Here is a 25,553-nt window from a genome sequence, read left to right on the forward strand (position 1 = left end):
GTTTGGTCCACCTTCAACAAACTGGGCTTCGTTTCTCACGGTGGTCCGGACCTTTTATGCAAGTGTGCATACACACAAAAGAATCCTGGTGCGTATTTCGGTGCGCTTCCAAACGGACTTGGTGCGGTTTGGTACAGGTCTGTATACAAACCACTGCCAATCCGCACCAAATACAGGATACATACAACATTTTGAAAGGTAACCACCGTACCCAGGCATCATGGGAAATATTAGCGTTTTGTGATTGTTGACTATACCTGATCCATCTTTTGTTTAGCAGCGCCACTGCCACCATGTTGTGGGTCAAACCATGCAGATCACACCACTCCTGTGGGTTACTGCGCTCATTCCCGACACTGTTCAAAAATGTATAAACACAGCGTCGCAAAACCTGCATTGAATGAGCTGCTCTTGACACTCAAAATTATGTTGTGGCTCAAACAGCAACACAAATATGCAGAGCAAGAATGCAGTACAGAGGAATTGCATGTTTTTCCATGTCCGGGTTTTTCCTCTGCATGCTGCCCTTGTCATTTCACCGATCGTCACATGCGTCGGATATGTTTACGGAATAAGCTGCTTTTGCATAAACTACAGTGTGAATACGAACTGCACCAAACGAAAAAGATTAAGTCTGCTTTTGGTCCGGTCCAATCTGTCACGTGAGGAGCGGGATTTGGACCCAACAGCAGACGTGACACGGAAGTTTAAAGTAAAAGTCTATCAACGAAAACACAAATTACAGAGAGCAGGACTGGAGGAATTCTGACTGGGAGGATCTTGCGTCCTCACTCGAAGAAAGCTTGACGTACTGACAACATGACACTGAGTAACTCGAGCTTATAAACTGTTAGACATCAGGCCTATATGACATAATAAAGGACAAAGAATAAAATAACCATAACAACTGCAGAGCAACTGATACATCAAGGAACAGCCAGTCACAACAGTACCCCCACCTCAAGCGGCACCACCTGATGCCCAGAATCTAAAATAACAAAAGACAAACAAGGTAAAAAAAAATCAAAAACACTAAATAAACATACGTGCAAAACAACAAGAATCAAAGTAACTAAAAAAAACACTAGGAAACCCTCTTGACTTGGATTGAGACAGCAAACAAACAGCAGTTAGGACAAAGACAATGAACCAACAAAGACTGAATGAAAACTTTCAACAAAGAGACGAGCAAATGAGCAACACCTAGACAAGACAAACTGTATGAAGGGATCCGGTAAACGAGCACAGGTGGATGAAACCTGCTTAACTTGGACTAAGACAGCAAACAAACGTGCGACAAAAACAATGAACCAACAAAGACAGAAGGAAAGCATCCATCCATCCATCCATTATCTGTACCGCTTCTCCTCACAAGGGTCGCGGGGCGCGCTGGAGCCTATCCCAGCTGTCTTTGGGCAGTAGGCGGGGGACACCCTGAACTGGTTGCCAGCCAATCGCAGGGCACACAGAGACAAACATACGCACTCACAATCACACCTAGGGGCAATTTAGAGAGTCCAATCAACTTACCATGCATGTTTTTGGAATGTGGGAGGAAACCGGAGTACCCGGAGGAAACCCACGCAGGCACGGGGAGAACATGCAAACTCCACACAGGGAGGCCGGAGCCGGGATCGAACCCACGACCTCTGAACTGTGAGGCGGACGTGCTAACCAGTCGACCACCGTGCCGCCCAGAAGGAAAGCAAGTAACTAAATACTAACTGATGAGACAAGGAACACCCGGACAAGATACAAAGAGTGTTAGAGGGAGCTCATTGAGTAACTCAAGATCTGGTAACCCAGCACAACAATAAACAATAACCTAACAAGACAGACACATATAAAAGAATCATGAGGAAAATATGAAACTACATTCTAAATCAAAACCAAAATCACCAACAGATCGGAGAAGGTCAGACAAGAGGTTCTCGGCGGTGCCGAACCGGTGGCCACACAGGAGGTAGTGCAGCCGCTGGACTTGTACTGCTGAAGCCAGATCAGAGAGTGGCAACAGGGCTTGCGCCCTTGGAGCAAGCTCAGAGGGTGGCCGCATCATTTGCGCCACCGAACCCCTGACATGTCAGCCTGCCACCATAGAGGTTGGGAAGCACAAGAGACAAGAGGGGACGGGAGTACCGATAGTGAGGAAGGTAAAATAGAAAAAATGGGATGAATAAGACAAGGTGAGGAAGAACACAGTGAACAAGGTGACGCAAAAGGCGGGGAGTGAAGTGGCTTGGGTATAGGTTCAGAATGATACAACTTGAAAAAAGCAGGATTATGGGAGGAACCAGAACTTTTGCTTGGGCGCCTACATTTTCCACCCCGCGGGGGTCCCGTGTAAATGGCCAACTGGGCGCCCAAGTAGTCGAGGTCCTGTGTAAATAAGGGTCTGAAGGGAAGGGTTCAGCGGTGGATACTAAGGGTACAGGTTTGGAATGTCGTGACTTGGAAAATGTGGTATTACAGGAGGAACCAGAACCTTGACTCGGGTGCCGACGTTTACCACCCCGCGGGGGTTCCGTGTAAATGGCCAACCGGGCGCCCAAGTAAGGGTCTGATGGGGAGGATTCTGGGGTGGACAGTAAAGGCTTCTTTATACTCCCGCAGGTGACGTCTGCGAGAACGTCACTGCGGCAATGCCGTGCACAGTTTGCCTTTATACTTGCGTGCAACCCACACGCAGACCATCCCAAATATGCTCAATGGGTGGCATGTCAGCTGAGTATGCTGGCCATGCAAGAACTGGGACGTTTTCAGCTTCCAAGAATTGTTTCCTTGCAACATGGGGCTGTGCATTATCCTGCTGCATGAGGTGATGTTCTTGAATGTATGGCACAACAATGGGCCTCAGAATCTCGTCACGGTATCTCTGTGCATGCAAAATGCCATCAATGAAATGCATGTGTTCTTCGTCCATAACAGACGCCTGCTCATACCATAATCCCACCACCATGGGCTACTTGATTCACAACATTGAATCAGAAAACCGCTCACCCACACGACGCCACACACACTGTCTGCCATCTGCCCTGAACAGTGTAAACCGGGATTCATCCATGAAGAGAACACCTCTCCAACGTGCCAGACTCCAGAGAATGTGAGCATTTGCCCATTCAAGTTGGTTACGACGAGGATGACGAGCATGCAGATGAGCTTCCCTGAGACGGATTCTGACAGTTTGTGCAGAAATTCTTTGTTTATGCAAAAAAATTGTTTCAGTAGCTGCCCAAGTGGCTGGTCTCATCTTGGAGGTGAACATGCTGGATGTGGAGACCCTGGGCTGATGTGGTTACACATGGTCTAAAGTTGTGAGGCTGGTTGGATGTACTGCGAAATTCTCTGAAACATCTTTGGAAACAGCTTATGGTGGAATGCCGCAAAGCTGAACGCAGGTGGAAAAGAGACAAAGGTGAAAAATCCTAAAAGAGAGCTGACATTGATTCCAAAGCAAGGTGAAAAGAGTCCAAACGGGAACACTTGTCAACTCTTATTCAGGCAAATCGTCATAATCCATGTACACCATTTAAAACAATTGATTCTGCACTTAACTCATTCACTGCTTTTGACGAATTAATTCGTATAAGAAAATAGTCACACCCACTGCCTTTGAAATAATTTGTTTTTTCTAGCGGGGTGGGTAGACTAACGTTTGGGCACTCTTCTCTGAAGTTTTCAAGCGAATCTGGCCGGAGGAATAATTTTTTTTCACCACCGTTGGGTGGCAGTACTGCTGTGGATGACTCATCAGCCAACGTGAAAATGTGACTATAAATGTGTTTAAAGTGCAGGAGATTCTGGCATGTGTGTGAAGGGCGTGATTGGGAGGAACAGCCCCCCTGATCTGAACCTGAGTGGCGTTCTGTTACTGGACTTCTGTGCTCGCCACGGATTGTCCATAACGAACACCATGTTCAAACATAAGGGTGTCCATATGTGCACTTGGCACCACCGCAGTTTGATGATCGAATTTGTAGTTAGTAGTATAATTGCATTTGCAGCCGCATGTTTTGGACACTCGGGCGAAGAGAGGGGCGGAGCTGTCAACTGATCACCATCTGGTGGTGTGTTGGCTGCAATGGTGGGGGAAGATGCCGGTCCGACCCGGCAGACCCAAACGTATTGTGAGGGTTTGCTGGGAACGTCTGTCAGAATTCCCTGTCAGAAGAAGTTTATTATAAAAGTTTATTATTTGTCATTATAAAAGAACAGAGAAAGGTAGAAAGGAAACCTTTTTTTCGAATGAAAGAAGAGTCTCTGAGTACCGCTCTGATCCTCTGTCGTATGGTGTTCCACAGGGTTCTATTTTGGACTTTTCCTGTGTCTGAATAAATATTCTCATGCTGCTATTTTATTGTACAGTATTAACAAAACATTTATGAGTCCTTATTCCTGTGTTGGGTTTCCACAGCAACCACTTTTCAGCAACAGTAAAAAAAAAAAAAAAAAAGCTGTTGTACAGTAGAGGTACATCTGTTTCAAAATGTTGACAAGGCTGAGTCTAAGGATGATTGAGACAGTGAGTCCAAGCAAGAGCAGCATCCCTCTAGTGAAGAGAAGCTGTACGGCGAGTTAAAGGTATTATTAGCTGAGAGTAAAATATGGGCTGTCGATGTGATAGAGGGGACAATGGCAGGCTCTTTCTGAAGCACCACCACCTAACCCACACCAGTCTGCCCAGAGGGGGAAGGACGGGACTCGGTGGACTGGTGGTCCCAGGAGAGGATCAGGACATAATTTACATTTAAAGATGCTCAGAACAGAGTTTTAATGACTAAAATACCTTTCATAACTATTTAAACAATGAGTAATAATCATTTGAGGAGATAAAGTCTTTGCCAAAGCACAAACCGTCAAAATGGGACGGTCTAAAACGCTTTATTTCCAAAAGCTTAATGTAGCTTAATGTCAGAAAACTTTGACCAATTATTACAGTATTAAAATTCAGATGCACATCTCTACGTATGCCCACTTCAATTTCTGAAAATATCAAAACAATCGCCACAGTATTTTGAATTTATGGGCATTATATAGAGGTTCACTTTAGAGAAAAAGCTTAATGTGGCTTACTGTTAGAAAACTATAACCATATATATCGACCGGTCGATCGCAAAGGCATCGTGGGTAGATCACCAGCCTATCATCCGTCCTCACTACTGTATTGCTACGTTCACACCAATAGCGTTGGGAGCGTTTCTGGCTGTGCGTTTCAACTGGAGGCAATGTAGTTCGCGCGTGCGGGTGCCGTTGCGTGCGGGTGCCGTTGCGTGCGGGTGCCGTTGCGTGCGGGTGCCGTTGCGTGCAGGGTGGCACGAATGATGCATTTGAAGCAGTGGGACGCTCCACTCGGGGCGTATAAACAAGTCAACTTTTTTTGCCATTCCGCCTCGCAGCAGCCAGTCAGCACCGGGCATACTACGTCACACACAGCCACAAAGCATCCTCTTCACTCGGTGGCTTTTTAAATTCTTTTTTTTTAATGGTTCTTGAACTTTACCAAGACAGCAATATTGATAGCATTAACATAGTGTGCAAAAACGTTGCACACTATTGTTTCCAGTATGGCAGGTGAAACGCAAACGTTCCGCTGAACTTGATTCACAAGACGGGTCGGGCACCGGCTTCTTCTCGGGTCATAAGCGGAAGTGACGTACGAGCTGCCTCGCAAAAGTAGCAGTAATGTACATTATTTTATTTTTCAATTAGTAACTGCGAACATAAAAACACAACAGCCAAGGCGGTGACAAACATAGAGGCAAAGAAATATATTACAGAAATATAAAGCGTGACATCATCAGCAGGTGAGAAGGACCCGATCCAATCTGGACATTTTTAAAAATTTCAAAGAACATTTTATCAGTCCGGCCCTCAGCTTGTAATTAAATTTTTTATTTGGCCCTCCGTCCATTTGACTTTGATACCCCTGACCTACAGCAGAGCACAGCATAACGTCAAATGAGCCAATCGAACGCGTGTGCGCTTCGGGGACCACTCGGAAAACATAAACTCTAAGAATATTACAAACCGTCCTTCTTTGTTGTCGGACATGTTTATGCCACAATTCCACACACAGCTAACGTTAAGCTCCTGACTTCATTTATGTAAGTCTATACATTTCATTCATAATTGTTAGTTTGATATGTTGAAGAGGGCATTAGTAGGGATGTCCACATAAATTTTGGTGCCAATTGATTACCGTTTTTGGACGTTATAAGCAAAGAAAGTACAATGATTTCCAATGGAGAGTTTGTAATCGGTTCCTCCAGTGACTCTGACCAAACAAGGATAGAACGGTAGGGGGCGCGGCCATTCTCCTCATTAACAAGAGGCGTTATTCATGGAGTCAATTATTTCCTAATTTCTCCAAAATGAATGGATAAAATAGAAAATGACAACTCTTTTCATTTTCCTGATCAAAAAATATATAAAATGAACTTGTTAGTGAAAACATGGCCATCCCGGCCCAACCAGCCCTTTAATAGTTATTGTTCGTGATCTAAAAGTTACATTGCAGTTGATGATCAACGCGTATATATGGTTGTATTGTTCTTTGGATCTTTGTCATTAAACGCCATTTGACATTGAGGAGTCTGTTTCTTCATGAAGGAGCTATGGTCATTAAATGCTGTGGCCCTGGCTTCGCATTCGGCACCGAAGATGTGTCTAAGGCAATCGATTTGCTGGCAAATCATGGATTTATGCATCAGAGCCCGCCAGTCCAGGCAATTGCTCAGACACCGACATTTTTCCGGTTCCGGCGCCGCGCAAGTGGCAGCCCGCTACAGTAGCAGCCCGCTACAGTAGCTACGGCTCATCGGTGAACCTTTTCGTGTGTTTTTGTTCCTTAATATTACTTTACCCCATACCTTTTTCACATAGTTGATAGTCGTAACTTGCGTAGCAATGGACACCCAAACTGCGGTATTCTTGCTGCTGCTGATTGCTATTTTTTGCGCGATCGTGTCCGGCGACTTGGCTCGGAGCCGCGCCCCCATTGTTTACAGCCGGAATCAGCTGTTAGCACTCTGTGCTAACCCTGCGCCGGCTCCCGGGGCGAGACCCGATATCCCCCGTGAGCTGAGGAGGAAGAGACGGGGATCTCGTGCGGGGGTTAAACGCCGGGAAAGGAGGAGACGATACCATCCCGTCCTCCCGTCTGTTATCATGGGGAATGTTAGATCGCTCCCCAACAAGATGGACGAGCTAGCGGCGCTTACCCGGCATGAGAGCGACACAGCCTGTGATGTCTTGACTGCAGCAGTGAGCTACAAACACAGCACCCTAATGCCCTGATACTCATCTAGTGACTTCAATCATGCCTCCCCTTCCTCCTCTCTGCCTTCATTCACACAGTATGTCACCTGCCACACCAGAGACAATAAAACACTGGACCTTTTCTATGCCAACACCAAGGAGGCATACACATCACTGCCCCTCCCCCCGCTGGGCAAAGCTGATCACAACCTGGTGGCTCTCCAGTCTGTGTACAAACCTCTGGTCCGCAGGCAGCCAGCTGTGACCCGCTCGGTTCAGAGATGGTCTGGAGAGGCCGAGGAGGCCTAAAAGGACTGCTTCAGCACAACTGTGTGGGAAGTATTCAGCGATGCTCACGGGGAAGACATTAGCAATCTTACGGACACTGTTACAGACTATATAAATTTCTGCATGGAGAACACCATACCAACCAGGACAGTAAGGTGTTTCTCCAACAACAAACCCTGGATCACACTAGACATAAAAGCTCTCCTGAAGGAGAAGAGGAGGGCTTTTGCGTCAGGCAACATAGAGGAGCGGAAGACTGTGCAGCGCCAGCTGAGGAGGAGGATCAGAGAGGGGAAAAGGTCCTACAGGAAGAGGATGGAGGAGCAGCTGCTGCAGAATAACGCCAGGGGAGTCTGGAGGGGCCTGAAGACCATCTCAGGCCACGGACAACCCAAGACCCGGACTGGGAGGGACCTGCAGTGGGCAAATGAGCTGAATCTCTTTTTCAATAGGTTCGATCAGATGCCTGCCTCCACTCAGTCTCTCCTGCTGCAGCCTCAACCTACTCCTCCTGCTGGGTGTGTCACCCCCTCCCCCCTTTTCTCCACAGTCTCCAGCTCCCAGCTACACCAGATAGCCACCACTCCCTCCTGCCCAGCCTTGGCCTTCACAACATCTCAGGTGAGGAACCAGCTGAAGAAGATGAAGGCGAGGAAGGCAGCGGGTCCAGATGGCATCCGCCCCCAGCTCCTCAAATCCTGCGCAGACCAGCTGTGTGGAATTGTCCAGCACATGTTCAACCTGAGCCTGAAGCTGGGCAGGGTCCCCCAGCTATGGAAAACATCCTGCCTGGTCCCGGTGCCAAAGACCCCCCACCCGAAGGAGTTCAACAGCTTCAGACCAGTGGCGCTGACGTCTCGCCTGATGAAGACCCTGGAGGGACTGGTCCTTGTCCACCTGCGCCCCCTGGTGAGCTCCTCAATGGACCCACTCCAGTTCGCATATCAGCCTGGCATCAGTGTGGATGATGCCATCATCTACCTCCTCCACACTTCACTCTCACACCTGGAGAAGGCGGGGAGCACTGTGAGGATCATGTTCTTTGATTTCTCCAGTGCTTTCAACACCATCCAGCCCACCCTACTGGGAGACAAGCTGGAGCGGGCGGGGGTGGCCCACCACCTCACCACATGGATCCAGGACTACCTCACAAACCGGCCACAGTATGTGAGGACACAGGACTGTGTGTCTGACGTGCTCCTCTGCAGCACGGGGGCCCCACAGGGAACTGTCTTGGCTCCCTTCCTGTTCACCGTCTACACCTCGGACTTCAACTACAACACCCCTACCTGTCACCTGCAGAAGTTCTCTGACGACTCTGCGATTGTCGGCCTCATCACAGGCGGAGATGATAGGGAGTACAGAGAACTTACTCAGGGTTTTGTGGACTGGTGCCAGCAGAACCGCCTCCTGATCAATGCGGGGAAATCCAAAGAAATGGTGGTGGATTTAGATAGGCGCCAGCACTCTTCACCTGCACCAGTGAATATCCGGGGATCAGACGTTGAGAGAGTCTCAACTTACAAGTACCTGGGTGTTCATCTGAACAATAAACTGGACTGGTGCGACAACACAGACGCCCTCTATAGGAAGAGTCAGAGCAGACTCTTCCTACTCAGGAGACTGAGGTCTTTTGGGGTTCAAGGGACACTCCTCAGGAACTTTTATGACTCGGTGGTTGCATCGGTCATCTTCCAGGGAGTGGTCACCTGGGCAGGCGGCGTCTCGGCCCGGGACAAGAAGAGGCTGGACAAACTAGTCAGGAGGGCCGGCTCTGTCCTGGGCTGCTCCCTGGACTCTATGGACTCGGTGGGGGACAGGAGGATGTTGGCCAAGCTGTCATCAATGCTGGGCAACCCGGACCACCCCCTCCAGGGCACCCTAACAGCACTCCAGTGACAGACTGTTACACCCTCGCTGTGCAAAGGAGAGATTCTGCCGTTCCTTCTTGCCTGCTGCTGTCAGACTCTTTAACAAGAACATTGTGTAGTCTCTACAAACTGGCGGACATTAGTGCAATTGTGCAGTCCTGCACCTGAGCTCATATTGTGCAATACCCAATATTCCCCACTACTGTAATACCGTGCAATACTCAACATTCCCCACTACTGTTAGTCTAGTTTTATTTTTATCCAATGCTGTTCCTTACATTTCACTACAGCACTGCAGCACTGTCACTTACTTAGAGTATTTTTCCCCTGTACTATGTAACAAAATGAGTGTTCCTCATACTTTTTATGTAGATGTATGTTGGTGTGTATATACATGTGTATATACACGTTACTGCTTATATTTACATAGGTTTGATCCCGAATGTTTGCCGTCAATGTTATACATTAATGGCTACATTATTCCGCCGTCCCTGTGTGACCTATATCTTTGCTGCTGTAACAATGAAAATTTCCCCACTGTGGGATCAATAAAGGCATTCTTATCTTCTTATCTTATCTTAAGGGCCCAAAACTTGTTCGACCTGAGGTGGACATTGGCGTATTGCTAGAGGAATGAAATTTATTCACCCGTCGCTGGGAGGTCTTCCGTACTGGCTTCGCAGTCAGACACCCCCCCTTCCCCAGCGGACAAGGCCAAACGAGCGTCATGCCAGGACTGTAAATGCTCTTTTAAACTAGAATGCCCAGAAGGCGGTCATTTGACTACTTATGCTTTACATTTGACGATGTCACCCCGCCATATCACCTGCTATTTTGGCACGGAATGGCCAATTTACAAATTAGTCATCTACTTGTGGCCAGCAGAGTTGTTTGACAAATATCACCCAGATCTGTCGTTCAATAGTTGTTGCAAAAAAGTTGTAAAAACCCCTGTTAAGGTTTTACTGAGGGGTCTGTCTCGGGGGTGGAACACCAAGCCTCACCAAGTTTGCATTGAATGCAATCGGGCCTGTCGGCGTAAGAGGTGACAGCAGCCATTGTCCGAGAGTCACCAGGTCGCTGTTGGTTCGGAGCCGATCTTTCTGATTTCATCGATTCAATCCGGGGCCGGACCCAAGCGTCGCGGAGGGGCTGGAATTGTACCTTGTACTTCCCGTCAAGTACCTGCAGGGTGGGACCCAGTGGCCCCAATGTTCTCGCCACACAAAACCTGCCCCCATCCTTCATTGCTATGCGGCCCGTTAACAGCGGCTGCAGACGCCCGCGTGGTCCCCGTGACGTTTAGCGCTCGTGTCCCCAGCGTACTGTCCCTCCACCACGCCCAGCGGATTTGCCGTTCCCTTGCACACCAGGGAATAACGGTCGGATGAATGTCTGGCTTCTCGAAAGATATGCCTCATCCACGTTCAAGACCTGTCCTCAATGACCGTTACCGTGCATTGAAGGGCCACCCATTGAGATACACGTGGACCCTGCGGCCACACCGAGAGCGTGCCACACCGTTGACACCGTGCCCCTCCACTGACAGCAGCGATTCTATGATGACCTGCTACAGGACGAAGCCCATGGTGTCATTGAACGAGTGCCTTATGGCGAACCGGTAACTTGGTGTCATCGCATGGTTGTCACTCGGAAGCATGATGGCTCCCCCCGTAGGACGGTGGACCTCTCCCCTATCAACAAGTTCTGCCAGCACAAAACGAAAGAATTCCACCTCGCACGTCCTATCCCGAGAGACACCTGGAAAACTGTCACTGATGCCTGGAATGGCTACCACAGTGTGCCCCTTCGTGAATGAGATCGTCATTTGACCACATTTATCACACCATTCAGCCGCTGGCGTTACACCAGGGCACGACAAGGTTTTCTGTCATTTGGGGGTTACAACCGACATTTTGATGCTGTCCTCTCTGACCTTGAGCGCAAAGAACGTTGCATCGATGACACTTTCTACTACAACACTGAGCTCGAACAGCACTGGTGGAGGACCATTGACTTTCTCACATGCGTTGGCCGGACAGGGATCGTTATCGAAAGTTTCAATTTGCGGAAAGATGCATCGACTTTGATGATTTTAGGGTCTCAGACACCACCATTGAACTGCTCACAAAGTACTTTGATGCAATAAGAGACTTTACCACCCGGGTGTCGATGGCGGATATTAGAAGCTGGTTTGGTCGTGTCAACCAAGTGGCCAACTATGCTCAGTTGAGTGACACAATGGCCCCTTTCAAGCCTTTCCTCAAGCCACGCTGCAAGTTCTCATGGTCTTCTGAACTGGAGGAAGCTTTTCAGACATCCAAACGCTCCATTATTGGGGCTATCTGTGAGGGTGTGGAGATTTACGACATGCGGAAGCATGGACGGACTGGTCCAGGCGTGGTATTGTCTACTTTCTGCTCCAACAACATTGTGGTTGTGCCTCAGGGATGCCAAATTGTTGCCTGGGGAGTTGGAGGATCACCCACGGCGGCTCTTGTTACCTGTCTTCTGCGGAACAGCGCTACACTGCCATCGAAAGTGAGGTCCTGTCCATGGTCTGGGGCCTTGAGTAGATGCGCTATTTCACGCAAGGATGTGACAACCTCGTTGTGGTGACTGACCATAAACCCCTGGTCAAGATCTTTGGTGACCGTACCATGGATAAGATAACTAACTCCCATTTGTTCAGGCTCAAGCAACGTACCCTCTTATGGCATTCAACATTGTGCACCTGCCTAGCAAGCGCAACCATGCCGCTGATATTGTTTCAAGACATCCTTCTCCCTCGGGCTTAGAGAATGCAGTATCGTTGGGGTCATCTGACTTCCCCAATGTGGTGGAGTCTGCACTCATGGCCTCGATCCGTGAGGATGCACAAGAACTCGGTGCCATCTTATGGAGCCTCCTTGCGCAGGAGACTGTAGCGGATGCTTATTTTGCTCATCTCCTCCACCTCATTGAGTATGAGGGTAGGGTCGACGGGAAAAACCCTGCCCTGGCAGATCTGTCCCCCGTGTTGTCAGGGACCGGCTTTCTGGGTGGAGACTGCGGAATCCACAGTAGCTACGGATCTGGGCGGATCAGCTGGGGGAGTTCACCACCTCCGAACCTTATTTGCCACTTTTGGAGTCCCGTAGGAACTTTCAAGCGATGGTGGTCCAGAGTTTACGGCGAGCCACACTGAGGGCTTCTTCGCCTGTGGAGCATCAGTGGAGTTTGCTGTGAAGATGGCCAAGCGTCTCCTGGTGTCCAATACCGGCAGCCTCGATCACGACTGCTTTCTGCATGCCATGTTGCAGTTGCACAACACCCCTGACCCAGACTGCTGCCTATCCCCGGCTCAGATCATCTTTGGTCGCCCCCTCTGGATTTGCTCTCTTTTGTCAACTGACTGGAGAAATTCTCTAACCCATATGTTCATCCTCTCTGGCGCCAGGCATGGGCGACTAAGGAGGACGCCTTCGTTCCTGGATGTCCCGCACCAATGAGTCTCTAAGGGCTCACTCGAGGCCTCTCCGACCACTGGCGCTCGGGTAAACTGTGTTCCTCCTAGGGTTGTCTCAATACTAGAATTTCAACTTCGATACCGATACCCAGTTCAGTATTGATACTCGATACCATTTCGATACCACACGGAACAAATTAAAGCACAGGCTTTTTTTTTACTGTGAAATTTTTTTTTATTCCCAAAAACTTAAATTATCTTAAAAATTAAATTATCATTAATAGTTAACAATAGTTTTTTTTAAGAGGTAGTGCAAAAAAAAATAGTACAACAAGTATTTAACTTCGACAACCCTCTATGCCTGGAACCAATGACCATTAGACCTGGGGTAGTGCAAAGAACAAAACATACAAAAAAAACAATTGTAAATTGTCTGAACTAGTGCAAAGAAATAACCATACTATGCAACACCAATGGCACAATATTTTCAAGTTGTTTGAGGTAGTAAAAAAGAATAACACCAACCACTTACAGTAACATAAATTGACAATCAAAAGTTGTCTGAGTATCTATACTCACATGTTTATCTATTAAGGCAAGCCAACAAGTCACAGATAATAATAATGGCGGCTAAAATCGGTTGTATCTTAATAACTTCTGAAGGACTCCTAGCTGCACGATTTGTCTGAGTGAGTATACGAGCATGTGCACACCTATAAATAAGGTCGCGGTGTCAAAAAACCCAGTTGCCCTTTAAGTTAAAGCAGTCGATTAGGATGACTCGGGCTGCTAACGTTAGCAGATAGCCCCATGTAACGTTACGTTTTGAACAAGCGCTAGCTTGCTAGCTTAGTCGGCTAATGCCTCGATAATGTTACGTTACCGTTTAGGATGTAAATACAACTCAGTTCAATCATGACCAAACGTGAGCTTACCTCTCGAAATTCATTGTAAAGAATAGGATGTCGATACTTGATATGTTTCGTCAAGTTCGAAATGCTGCTTCTCTGGTCTGCACGAGACTGTAGCAGTGTTTGCATATGGGTTTATCCAAATATTTTGCCTTGCCGTGTTCGTCAGCATCGTAAGCAAAATATTTCCAAACGGCACTTGTTTTTTTCTTTGTCCACCACGACTGGCCGCGGTGGCTCCGCTGCCACACCTGTTGGTACATTTCTCAATTCCATGTTGTTTTTTTAGCCAGAGATGAACTAGCTTCAAGGCTCTGCAGAGCGTTGACGAGCAGTCTGCACCTGGCAGAGCGGGGGGGAGGGGCGTACGGGGCAGGCTTCGGCAGTGTGTGCGGGAGCAGCAGAACATTAGGAGCAGACGTTGGCAGATAAAGCGCTGTTGGTATCGAAGTCAGTGGTTTGGTATCGGTAGTATCGATGCCACAGCAAGATATCCATTCAAAATGTTTAGTATCGAGTAAGTACCGATGTATTGATATTTTTGACAAGCCTAGTTGCTCCAGAATCAGCTGGGCCCAAGCCCTAATTAGAGGGACAGGTCTGGAGTGGTGGTGGAGTCCTTGGCTGACGATCAGTAAGGTTGATGGTTTAGGACGTCTTATTTTGCGCAACTGCCGTTTTCTCCGCGCCTTCACGTCGGCCGCATCCTCTGTTGGACAGCATCCGGCAAATTCGTTGCCACCACCCTCTGCGTAGGTATGGGGGGCTGACAAGCCCTTTTGGACGAGCCGGTGCTCCAAGGGGACTCTCAGCGGTCAGCGGATGGGTCACTTGATGTGGCTGCGGTCGTGGATGTGCTGGCGACCGATGTTGAGCATGCCTCCGACCGCTTGTCTTGCGGGGACCTTGTCACTGCGAATGTGGCTCTGGAGGTGTCACCGCCTTCCTCGCCCCTGCCTCCTCTGCTGTGTCGTGTGTGGAGGGCACCCAGGCGCTATGAGCCTGAAACTGGCCATTGGCTCCAGGACTGAGTCCATCCACCATTTTGTGTTTGTGGGCTTCCGGACTGGGGGGGATGTTGGGGTCTTCTCCAGTCACTAGGGGGTTAGTAGACCTGTACCTCTCCTGTAGCAGCCATCCTTCTTAATTGACGTTTCTCTGACATGTTTATGCCACAATTCCACACGCAGCTTAATGTTATCTTAAGTCAGGAGCTTAATGTTAGCTCCTGACTTCATTTATGCAAGTCTATACATTTCATTCACAATTGTTAGTTTAAAAGTTATTGTTCGTGTTATCTACATGTTATATTGCAGTTGATGGCCAAAGCTTATATATGGTTGTATTCTTGCAGAGCTACTTCATCTTGGTCATTAAATGCCATTTGACATTGAGGAGTCTGTTTCTTCACTAGATTGAATCTAAATTGTCCGGCGAGTGTGAATAGTTGTCTATTTGTGCTTTGCGACTGGCTGGCGACCAGTTCAAGGTTTACTCCGCCCCTGCCCAGTGACAGCTGGGATAGGCTCCATAGCACTCCGCGACCCTTGTGAGGATGAGCAGTTCAGAAAATGGATCGGAAGAATAAATATACTGAACTCAGACAGGTGGATTCACCCACCTTGGCATATCAGCAATTGTGACATTTGTTTAGTCAGTCAAAAACAATGTGAGTTCTGCCATCCTACTTTCTACTAGTATCTTCAGTGCCGAAGGAGACATTGTGGAGTGCTTTTCTCTCTGTTCCTTTTGAATGTACACAACCCTATCTACAAAGAGGAACTCCAACAGGTCTGTGATTGGGTCAGATGAATTGCAATTTTAATTAAGGTGCTGGAGTTGACCTGCTGTTTTTTCAAGTGGAGTTTTTGCCAACATTTTTAGGCAGACTGTAAAAAATCTCTAAGCCGCAGTAACACAGGTTACTGTACTTTAGAGTTCTTTACATCTAGTGGGCTACTGTGGTTTGGTGGAGTATGTTTTTAGGTTTTAACAAGTGTGACTCACCTGAGGATACAGGAGGGCTGACACGTAATTGTTCACACACAGGAAAAACAAGAAAGCTAAAACCTGAAAGAATAAATCACAGGATATCGTCCATTAGAATACATAGTCTGTTATCTTAATTGACCCCTTTTCTGACCAATTCTAATGTCATCTGTTAACCTGACATTATTTTGTTGCCTTTTGCCATGTTTTAGTGATCTGAAATGGAGGGCTCTATCTTAGCTCAAAGGGCATTAGATCATTTGCAACTGTTCTGTTTTTGTAACAAAAATGGTTGCGCATTCAAGCGTGGTTGCATCAAAAGCCCTCGCCCACTTACATTTTTATGTATTCACAATTGGAGATTTTACTAAGAAATTTTGTTGCCCAAAAAAGGAAAAAAAAAACTAATAAAACTGAGGGAAAATACACAATGTTTAACTAATTTTATACCGATATGCTATTAAATGTTATGCCATTTGACAGTTTAAGTCAATGTTAATACCTCCCGACAACCTAATGTCTTTTTCATTACAACTCATTGAGATTCATATTGCCCCTTATCCACTGCACTGACGTTCTCTGCTCAGTGCGACTCTACTTGCTATTGAGTACTTTTATTGTAAGTGCAGTATTATATGCCACAATCTCCACTTTGCTGCAGCAGTATGTTTTGTTCCTGCCCATAAGTGTCCTCTTGAATAAAGTCTCTACCGTGGCCAACATATCCCTCACCAACTTTTCAAACAATGATATTGGGATAAATTAGGTGAGTTTTAGAATTTGTTGTAGAGTATTTAGTCATTTGGGGCAGAAATTGAATAAACAATTGACTAGAATGACAATGGCTGCTTGGAAGCACTGAGCTGCCAATGTGATTAGGACAAGAAAAGCAGAGCTATCAACAGTCGTGTGGATCTTGGGAACGAAGAGGTTAATAAAACTAGTGGAATGAAGAGTGCGGGTTGTGGCTACCTGAATAACTAACTGTTTGGGCATCCTCAGCAGCAACAACCAAAATTAAGCACTTTCTAAAAGGACAGCCAGTAAATTAAGTGAGATGGCTGTTCATTTATTAATCATTAACAAAAAGCTTTATTTCACATTCCCATGTTCAGATTCTTCTGTGAGCCGGTGGGTACTTAGATATGAATAGAAGACGAGACACGCCAGCCTGCTTTAGCAGCCAGCTAACTCACGTGCCTAAGTGGCAGCTAGATTGTGGAGGTCAATGTTCCCATCTAAGTCAATGCATGGACATTGAAATTTAGTCGTAACTTCCTCATTTGTCAACCGATTTGAATGTTGTTTACATTTGTTGTGAATGTCAAAGCGTGTTATCAATATATAACATCTGAAAATAAAATAAAATAAAATAAAAATAAAAGGTCTATATTGTCATATGGTGGCAGTGGTGTGGTAGTTTTGTTGGTGTAGTAAAAAAAACACTACGTCAAATGATAGAATTATGGGCTTGATAATGGACTATGGCCTAAGATCTGGGCCCAGACATTAATGACCATTAACCTTGTGCATGTAATCCCAAATTTGAACGATAGAGTTCGCAAAAATAAATCTAAAGTCATGAACCAGAACTGAAATTGATAATATACACAGTTGCACATACACAAAGCATAAGAAAACATAACTGACCCACTGATGATTTTAATGGGATGACTATGATAACTGATTATGACTATGTTATATATATTGTGCTCAGCTCTCAAGACGCTCATTATTACTATATACTAGGAATAGGATGAGACAAAAATCCCACGAGACAAGATGTCTCACGAGATTGAGTCCACGAGAACGAGACGATATGAGATTTTTGCTAAATTTCGAATACCTAATGTAATTTTTTCAGTTTTCAAAATGTTTTTTATCGAACAGACTGCAAGAAAATTAATCATCTAGCTGTAAAGTGCAAATGCAAACAGGTGTCACTTTCGTTACATGATCTCAAATATTGCTGCAATAACAGCTAAAGCTGAGATCTTTCCTCTTACTGAAAACTTTGACAAAATCCAACTGTGCTCGAGGCAGTAACTCAATTGTATGTAGTGTTTCATGTTAATGTATTGGCTTTATTTATATTTTTATATATTTGTTTATTTATTGATATATTTATTAATAGATGTATCACTGCCTCTTATTGTTTTTTTAATTTATTGTATTGTTTTTAAAGTGCTTTGTTACAGCGCTAGCTGATATGAAATGCGCTATATAAATACAATTGTATTGTATTGTAGAGTTCAACCTGTTTCTAAGTCGATCTTCAACAAGAGGAATGTCACTGCGTCTGTGTCAAGATTTCTGCAAGAGCTGCAGATACGATAGCCAGAGCTATCTGATATGGCTGCTCTAGATCACGAGCCATCATGTCCAAAGAGTTGTTCTAGCGCGTGATTACGTCCATAATTAGTTTGTGTGTGGGCAGCTCGAGCTGTCTTTATTTAGACGTCAAAAGTGCTGCTGCTGTTGATAGGTGAAAAAAAGAAACTATACGCTTGACACGTCTAAAGAAACATGATACGCGGCCAACGTTGGACTAGCTGTAATACTGTTCATTGCCTGCATGATAAGCAGTTAATGTGTAGCTCAAAGCCAGCTCCATGTATCGCCACATCCATGTTGTGAGCGTTGTCGTCACAACAGCAACTCCGTGATTTGGCCTCGGAAGTTCCCATTCGGTGACAGCTCCTTTTAGGACACCTGCTATATTCACCCGGACTCCAAAACACCGTCGAAAGAAAATAGATCTCGTGCTGTGCAGAGACGAGAAATCTTGTGGCGTTCCAATCCTGCGAGATCTCGTAGCACGAGATCTCGTCCCATCCCTACTATATATACACTGCCATATAATGTTTTGTGTTAAAAGTTATAATGAAAAAATGGTCATAAGAGTTATGGTTTCAGTGTGAAATGCTTTGAAATAGTGTGGTTCCAATATTATAACACACCATTTCTTGGCATTTGACCCTGTAATGCAATAAGAGCTATAAGAATGGATGATGTACTTGCATGATAAAAATTATGGTTTCAGTGTTCATTGCTGGGTGGTAGCCTGGTTTCAGTATTAAATACCATGTTGCTCCTCAGTATTGGACATTGTAATGCAACGGAATCCCCGTGAATAAATGTGTTTATATGATGAACTAATTGCTTATTACAACAAGTTTGCTTTGCTCAAATATAATCAGTGTCACATTCCAGTGACAACTGGAATAGGGTGGATTCCACAAACGTAGACAGAGAGAACACAAAAACTTGATTTAACAAAAATGTATTTACAATTATGATATCTACCGATAAATTTCAACTGAAGTCGCTGGCGAAACACTGCCAGGGAAAAAACATGAACAACAAAAGACGCTCGCTAAAATGCGAGGAAAACGAGAAAATGCTAAATCACTTGTTAACCACGGAACAAGGAAAAAGCCAATTAGAAATAAACAAAAACTCGTCAAAATAAATGAAACAAAACAGCTATACACGAACAAAAACACGAGAATCAAACTCACCAAGTATACAAACTATGATGTCTAGAAAATCGTATCACTTGAGGCAGAACTGCGAGCAAGGAAGAATAATCCGACGAAGATCTGTCACGGTAGCAGTCCTTTTAAAGTCACTGATTGCAAATGCACACCAGGTGCGGCAAACTAGAACACGCCCCTAAGTTCCCAGCCGAGGGAGACAGGCCAAAATGATATGATATGATATGAATCTCACCATGTTTTGCATTTGATAGGATTGAAGTGTTCGACCCATTGTTGCATGTGAGAATTATAGCAATAATGTGAGTAGTTATTTCCCATTTTTATTGTTATAGAATTATTATGCTTGTGCTTTGCACCTAGTTTGAGGACAGAGGATGCTCTTTGCAGTTTTAGACTAGCACGCCTACATTTCAAATCAAATCATCAAATCAAATTTTATTTATATAGCACTTTTCACACACAAGATGCAACTCAAAGTGCTGTACATTAAAAACATCAAAATACAGCATAAAAAGAGAACCCACTCCCACCTTCCCTCCCTCTCTCGCAGTATAAACAAAAACAGACAACCACAAGCACATTTGCACTCATTCACTCACACACACAAACGCACACACATATAACTTTTAAAAAGAGACATGGCAGAGCACAGAGAAACCATATGAGGAAAGAGTACCCAAGGGGAGCTCGTCCACGCTGAGAGGGATGACAGCCCATGGCCACGGGTAGCACCACCACCTCAAAGACCCCCGGGCCCACGGCAACCGGGGCAGCCCCAAAGCATGGCACAGGGAGGGCAGCCACACCTCCCAGCGCGGAGGCCCCCAATGAGGAAACACTGGAGGTAAAACCTAGTTGAAGCTAAAGGAAAATTACAACGAAGCTAAAAAGACAAAGCAATAAAAGAAGCTAAGAACTATAAAACAATAAGATTGGATATAAATAGTAAGAGAGTAAGAACAATTATTAAGGGTATCAGCGAGTGCTATGCTCCAATCGCAACATTTTTTTATTTTTTATAACAATGTTCACTTAGAAGCTATTTTTTTCAGAAATGTATGTACTGGGGGAATTCAGGTTATGAGACATTTTGGTAAACAAGAGGTTTTACAACCCTTTGATCTGCCAGATGTATTGGTGATCAGCACTGGAGGGCTGGGGCCGGATTCAAACCCACGATCTCTGCACTGTGAGGCGGACTCGTGCTAACCGGTCAACCACAATGCTTGAAAAAATATGCACATATAATAAAAATATTTGAAAAACAAAAATGTCAACGAGAAAGTCAACAGATGTCTATTACTTTTGAACATCCCTATTTACAGCTCATTAGACCTTGCGAGAATGTAAACTGTTACTATGGCAACAAACGACAGACCACCTATTTATTGATTTTGCCCCGCTGCCCCATCAACAAGGATAATGGAATGTGACTTAGAACAATAACGTTACTTACAAAGAAATGTCCCAACATGTCGCCAACAAGCGCCGGCATTAGTCGGACCCTGCTAGCTGCTGCCACAGACCGCTGGTGTTTTTCTCCTCTCATGTGCGACTCGACGGCTTTGACACCCATTGTCCCGAACGAAAAAGTGTTTTTGCAGATTTTGCACCAGGCAGGGTAGATATTTTCACAACCACCTCTTAAATAAACAATCTTTCATCCATTTAGCTTGGAGCTAGCGGCTGCCTCTGGCTACCATGTGTCAGATCTCCGTTTGCTTTGGCTGTCAGCGCTGACATCCGAACCGAACCGACTTTCTGCTATAGCTTCCCACTATCCAAACAAACAGGGAGGCGGGGAGTGTCACGTACGGAGCACTGTGCGTGCTGTGAAGGGTTGGTCGGGTATACGAGTCAGCGGCTTTGCGCCATAGAGCTTAACTGTATAGAATGTGCCATGTCGAGGCGATCAAACGATCTTCCGGCTTTATGAGATCGTGATCACGTTGAATCGCTTAACGATCTAATATCGTCTTATCGCCCACCCCTAATTAGAAGTCTATACAAAGCCCTGCATACAGTGGAAAGCACTCTTTTTGTAGTCCTGCAAAGTAGCAGGAGTTCTTTGGTGTTGAATGCAAATTAGGGTAATTTGCACTTTTTTAGAGTTCAGTGTAAGACGCTAGACAGGAAGGAATATTTCAGCTTCTTTTGGAGATTGCCAAATTCCACCAGAGATACGGTGAAAAGAAAATAGACATTCTATTGAGCATAAAAGAGCCTGTCAGTAATCCATTATTTTCAAATAGACAAATTATCTTATCTATCAATTAGGCAACATGCAATTTAATCACACTTGAATTCACCCTAAGTTGAATTATACTTAAATGTATTGACTTCTTTATTACAATTATACAATTTATTAATTTATATTCCTGATATGTTTGATATGTTGTATTTTTGTTGAATTATTCAAATGGTTGAAGATATTACCATAGATTTAAGGATGATTTTCTCTTTTTCCACAATAAGAAAAGAATAATATTAAACCTTCAGTTTCTTTGAATTTTACGAAACGTTTTGACTTATATTAATCCCAATTTATTATATTTCAAGATTTTGGAGAGTTAATAAACAATTGTCATAATTAATTAATGTATTACGCGTCTTGCGTGAACAACATTGATTTATGATTTTTGCATGACTTATTACTTCTTTTATAAATTTTATCAAATTATAAATTAAGCACTTTGTCACTTTATTATCGTTATATTTACACATGAACTCTAATGTGAAAGCATAACAGTAACCATGACATCGTATACTGCCACAATTTAATTCAGTTCGTTACGATTGTACATTAAATACAATTGACAAATCTGAGCCATCCTAACAAGGATTGTTAAAACGCTTAGGTCGGACCAAGTTGCTACAGATTTAAAATGAGATAGAGCCGTTGTAACAAAGGAGTGATCGAACTATTCATATTAATTCAGAAGTGAGGTTATCCATTAATGTTGAAGAATCGAAATTAGCTGGATTGGCTCCTTAAATTTAAAGACTGTTAGAAACCTGAACGAATCTATCTCGAAGCTGACATTAGAAGCTACCATCCCTCTCACGAGACCACGTTAGAGTGGGCAAGGGACAAAGGGAGGCTTTTACCCTTTAAACGGAAAGTTGGCTGGGCCTTCCCCTGGTAAGCAGAATCTGACTATACACATATATATATATATATATATATATATATATATATACACACACATATATATATACACACATATATATATATACACACACATATATATATACACACACATATATATATACAAATATATATATACACACACACACATATATATACAAATATATATATATATATATATATATATATATATATATATATATATATATATACATATATACATATATATATATACACATAAATATATATGTATATGTACGGTTCCGGCGCCGCCCGAGTGGCAGCCCGCTACAGCAGCTCCGGCTCACCGGTGAGCCTTTTCGTGTGTTTTTGTGTATGGGCCATTCTACTGAAATTCAGAGTTGGAAAAAGTGTGAAATTTGTATTTTATTTCAGAAAAACTTTTATTGTATTCATGTTGCACCATATCTAAGGGGCACAAACATAGTAAAAGTACAGTCAATTTTCGAATTGTATTTTCGAGCTTTTCCCTAATATCTTGCCTGTCCCTAAAATGTGTCACTACCGAATCACACAATTACAGAAGAATAGAAATAATTCTACTAGCCGATTCATATTTTTTTCCATACCCCGTCTACAGAGTATTTTTATGAATGAATATGGTTTTGACATCAAAACCAATAAAAATGAATTTTTAACAGAATTTAATGACTTTTTCCGAAATAAATCGACACTTATATGCTATTTTTCAATGTAATATGTAGAAAGTTGATCATATTGACTTCAACAAACATACCCTTAAACAATCATTATCAAAAAATATTGGTTGATAATTCAATACTTTTTATTTTTGTTAAAACATCATTGTTTTCGGTAGTGACTGCAACATTTCAATAGTGACCATATTGTTGCTGCTGTTGCAGTTATACTTTGTTTGAGGGTAACATTGTAATCACTTAACTAGTTTTGCTATATTTGAACTTTTAACGTGTATTATCACAAATGAAACATTATTTTTTCCATTTTCTACTGCTTTGTGCTGTACTCAGGGTCGCAGGGCGTTGGAGTTGATCGCAGCTGACTTAGGGCAAAAGCAGGGTACACGTTGGACCGCTCACCTGTCCATCACAGGGCTCTTCATCATTGAAAAACTGTGGTTTCACCTTCCAAATGAAAGCTGAATTGGAATGACAACCATTTTTGTAACATACATTTCCCTGTATGTATGTTCTCTCTCTCTCTGTTTTTTGAGAGACATCCGGTGGTCTTGTCTTTTCCTCCATGCTCTTCTGACTTTCCTTTGCTCTCTGCTCAATAATTCATTGGTAGACTTCAGCTTTCCTTCTTCCTTCCATCTCTTATTTCTTTCTCTTTCCTTTATTAAATATTCTTTGGATTTCACTGGGTCATAATAACCCTTCGCCTGTACTCTGTCTCTGCTAGGCCTTTTGGCATTTTGGTGTTTTTCCCTTCAAATTAAGATAAAATATGAAATAGAATATTGTTAAAATCAGAGAGATCTATATATGACATATATCTATGTATTATATTATTTAAAACTTACTTTATTCCAAAATAAACATCATACTGTCGCTACCGAAACCTTTCTGTATGTTTCGGTAGTGACTGTTTCGGTTTTATTTTTGCTTTGCAATCAGAAAGATCTATGTATGAAATGCGCTATATAAATATAATTATATTGTACTGTATTGTATTACATATGTAACTATGTATTATATTATTTAAAACTTACTTTATTAAAAAATAAACATCATATTGTCACTACCGAAACCATTATGTCACTACCGAAACCTATCTGTATGTTTCGGTAGTGACCGGTTCGGGTTTATTTTTCCCTTCAAATTTTGATAAAATACGGAATATAATATTGTTAAAATCAGAAGGATCTATGTATGACATATGTATCTATGTATTATATTATTTAAAACTTACTTTATTCAAAAATAAACATCATATTGTCACTACCGAAACCATTATGTCACTACTGACACGTTTCGGTAGTGACCGTTTCGGTAGTGACCGTTTTATGATAGTTCTTGACAATACTCAACAATGCTAGGCACAACGTGGCTACCACAGACAGTTTTGAGCATGTGTACAGAGATACAAAACAGTACATTTAGCATTGAAATAAAAAATGCTCATTTTATTGCCGAAATGAGGTGTTCGGTAGTGACGGCCCTTAAATCCACATGCTGATTTTCAGACATTGGAGGGCACATAACTTAATAATGCTGCCAACTAATTACTCGCCATGTGCCCAGTGATGAACATGAAGGTAATGTCTCTTACTGGTGAAATTTCTCGGGATGTGGCTAAAACCAAGCCCTGCCTACAGACAAATACTCTTTGCGTTTCGGTAGTGACATGAAAAGTTGGGACAGGTTTTTTTACATAAAAACTTATAATTGGAAAAAAACCTACAAAATCCATGTAAATCTTTCACCATACATTTAAAAGCAACCAAAATATTCTATTAAAGTAAAGTATTTTTTAAATAGGCAAATATCTTCAACATTTTTTTTTCATGAATTGAAATTTAGGAGTTAGAGATTGGGACAGCCACCTCCCATTAGGAAGTGACATATAAAAGATGACTTTTTATACATTTAGTTTAATAGTACCTCAATTAATGCCTTGTGGTCAAATAGATCATAATCTCCTATTGGGAGACAAGCTGGAGCAGGCGGGGGTGGCCCAACACCTCACCACATAGATCCAGGACAACCTCACAAACCGACCACAGTATGTGAGGACACAGGACTGTGTGTCTGACGTGCTCCTCTGTAGCACGGGGGCCCCGCAGGGATCTGTTTGGCTCCCTTCCTGTTCACCCTCTACACCTCGGACTTCAACTACAGCACCCCTACCTGTCACCTGCAGAAGTTCTCTGACGACTCTGCGATTGTCGGCCTCATCACAGGCGGAGATGATCGGGAGTACAGAGAACTTATTCAGGGTTTTGTGGGCTGGTGCCAGCAGAACCGCCTCCTGATCAATGCGGGGGAATCCAAAGAAATGGTGGTGGATTTCTGTAGGCACCTGCACCAGATGTTGAGAGAGTCTCAACTTACAAGTACCTGGGTATTCATCTGAACAATAAACTGGACTGGAGCAACAACACAGCAACGTTTTCTATAGGAAGGGTCAGAACAGACT

The 25,553-nt window shown here is 43.9% G+C and overlaps 1 protein-coding gene across 5 annotated transcripts in view; it reads right to left on the reverse strand.

Annotated features, from left to right (window-relative positions):
- fanca (FA complementation group A) overlaps window positions 1–25,553 on the reverse strand; it is a 165,616-nt gene that overhangs the window by 2,721 nt on the left and 137,342 nt on the right. For 4 of the 5 annotated variants that reach the window (XM_086027081.1, XM_086027083.1, XM_086027082.1 and 1 more), the window contains one exon: window positions 15,783–15,845. The exons of the other annotated variant lie outside the window; for it this stretch is intronic. In XM_086027081.1, the coding sequence (XP_085883207.1) occupies window positions 15,783–15,845 (63 nt within the window). The remainder of the gene's footprint in view (window positions 1–15,782; window positions 15,846–25,553) is intronic. 5 annotated transcript variants of the gene reach the window in all.

Source organism: Filicampus tigris, chromosome 4 (genome assembly GCF_054856515.1).
Source record: "Filicampus tigris isolate MCC_2025a chromosome 4, RoL_Ftig_1.0, whole genome shotgun sequence".
Classification (NCBI taxonomy): Eukaryota; Metazoa; Chordata; class Actinopteri; order Syngnathiformes; family Syngnathidae; genus Filicampus; species Filicampus tigris.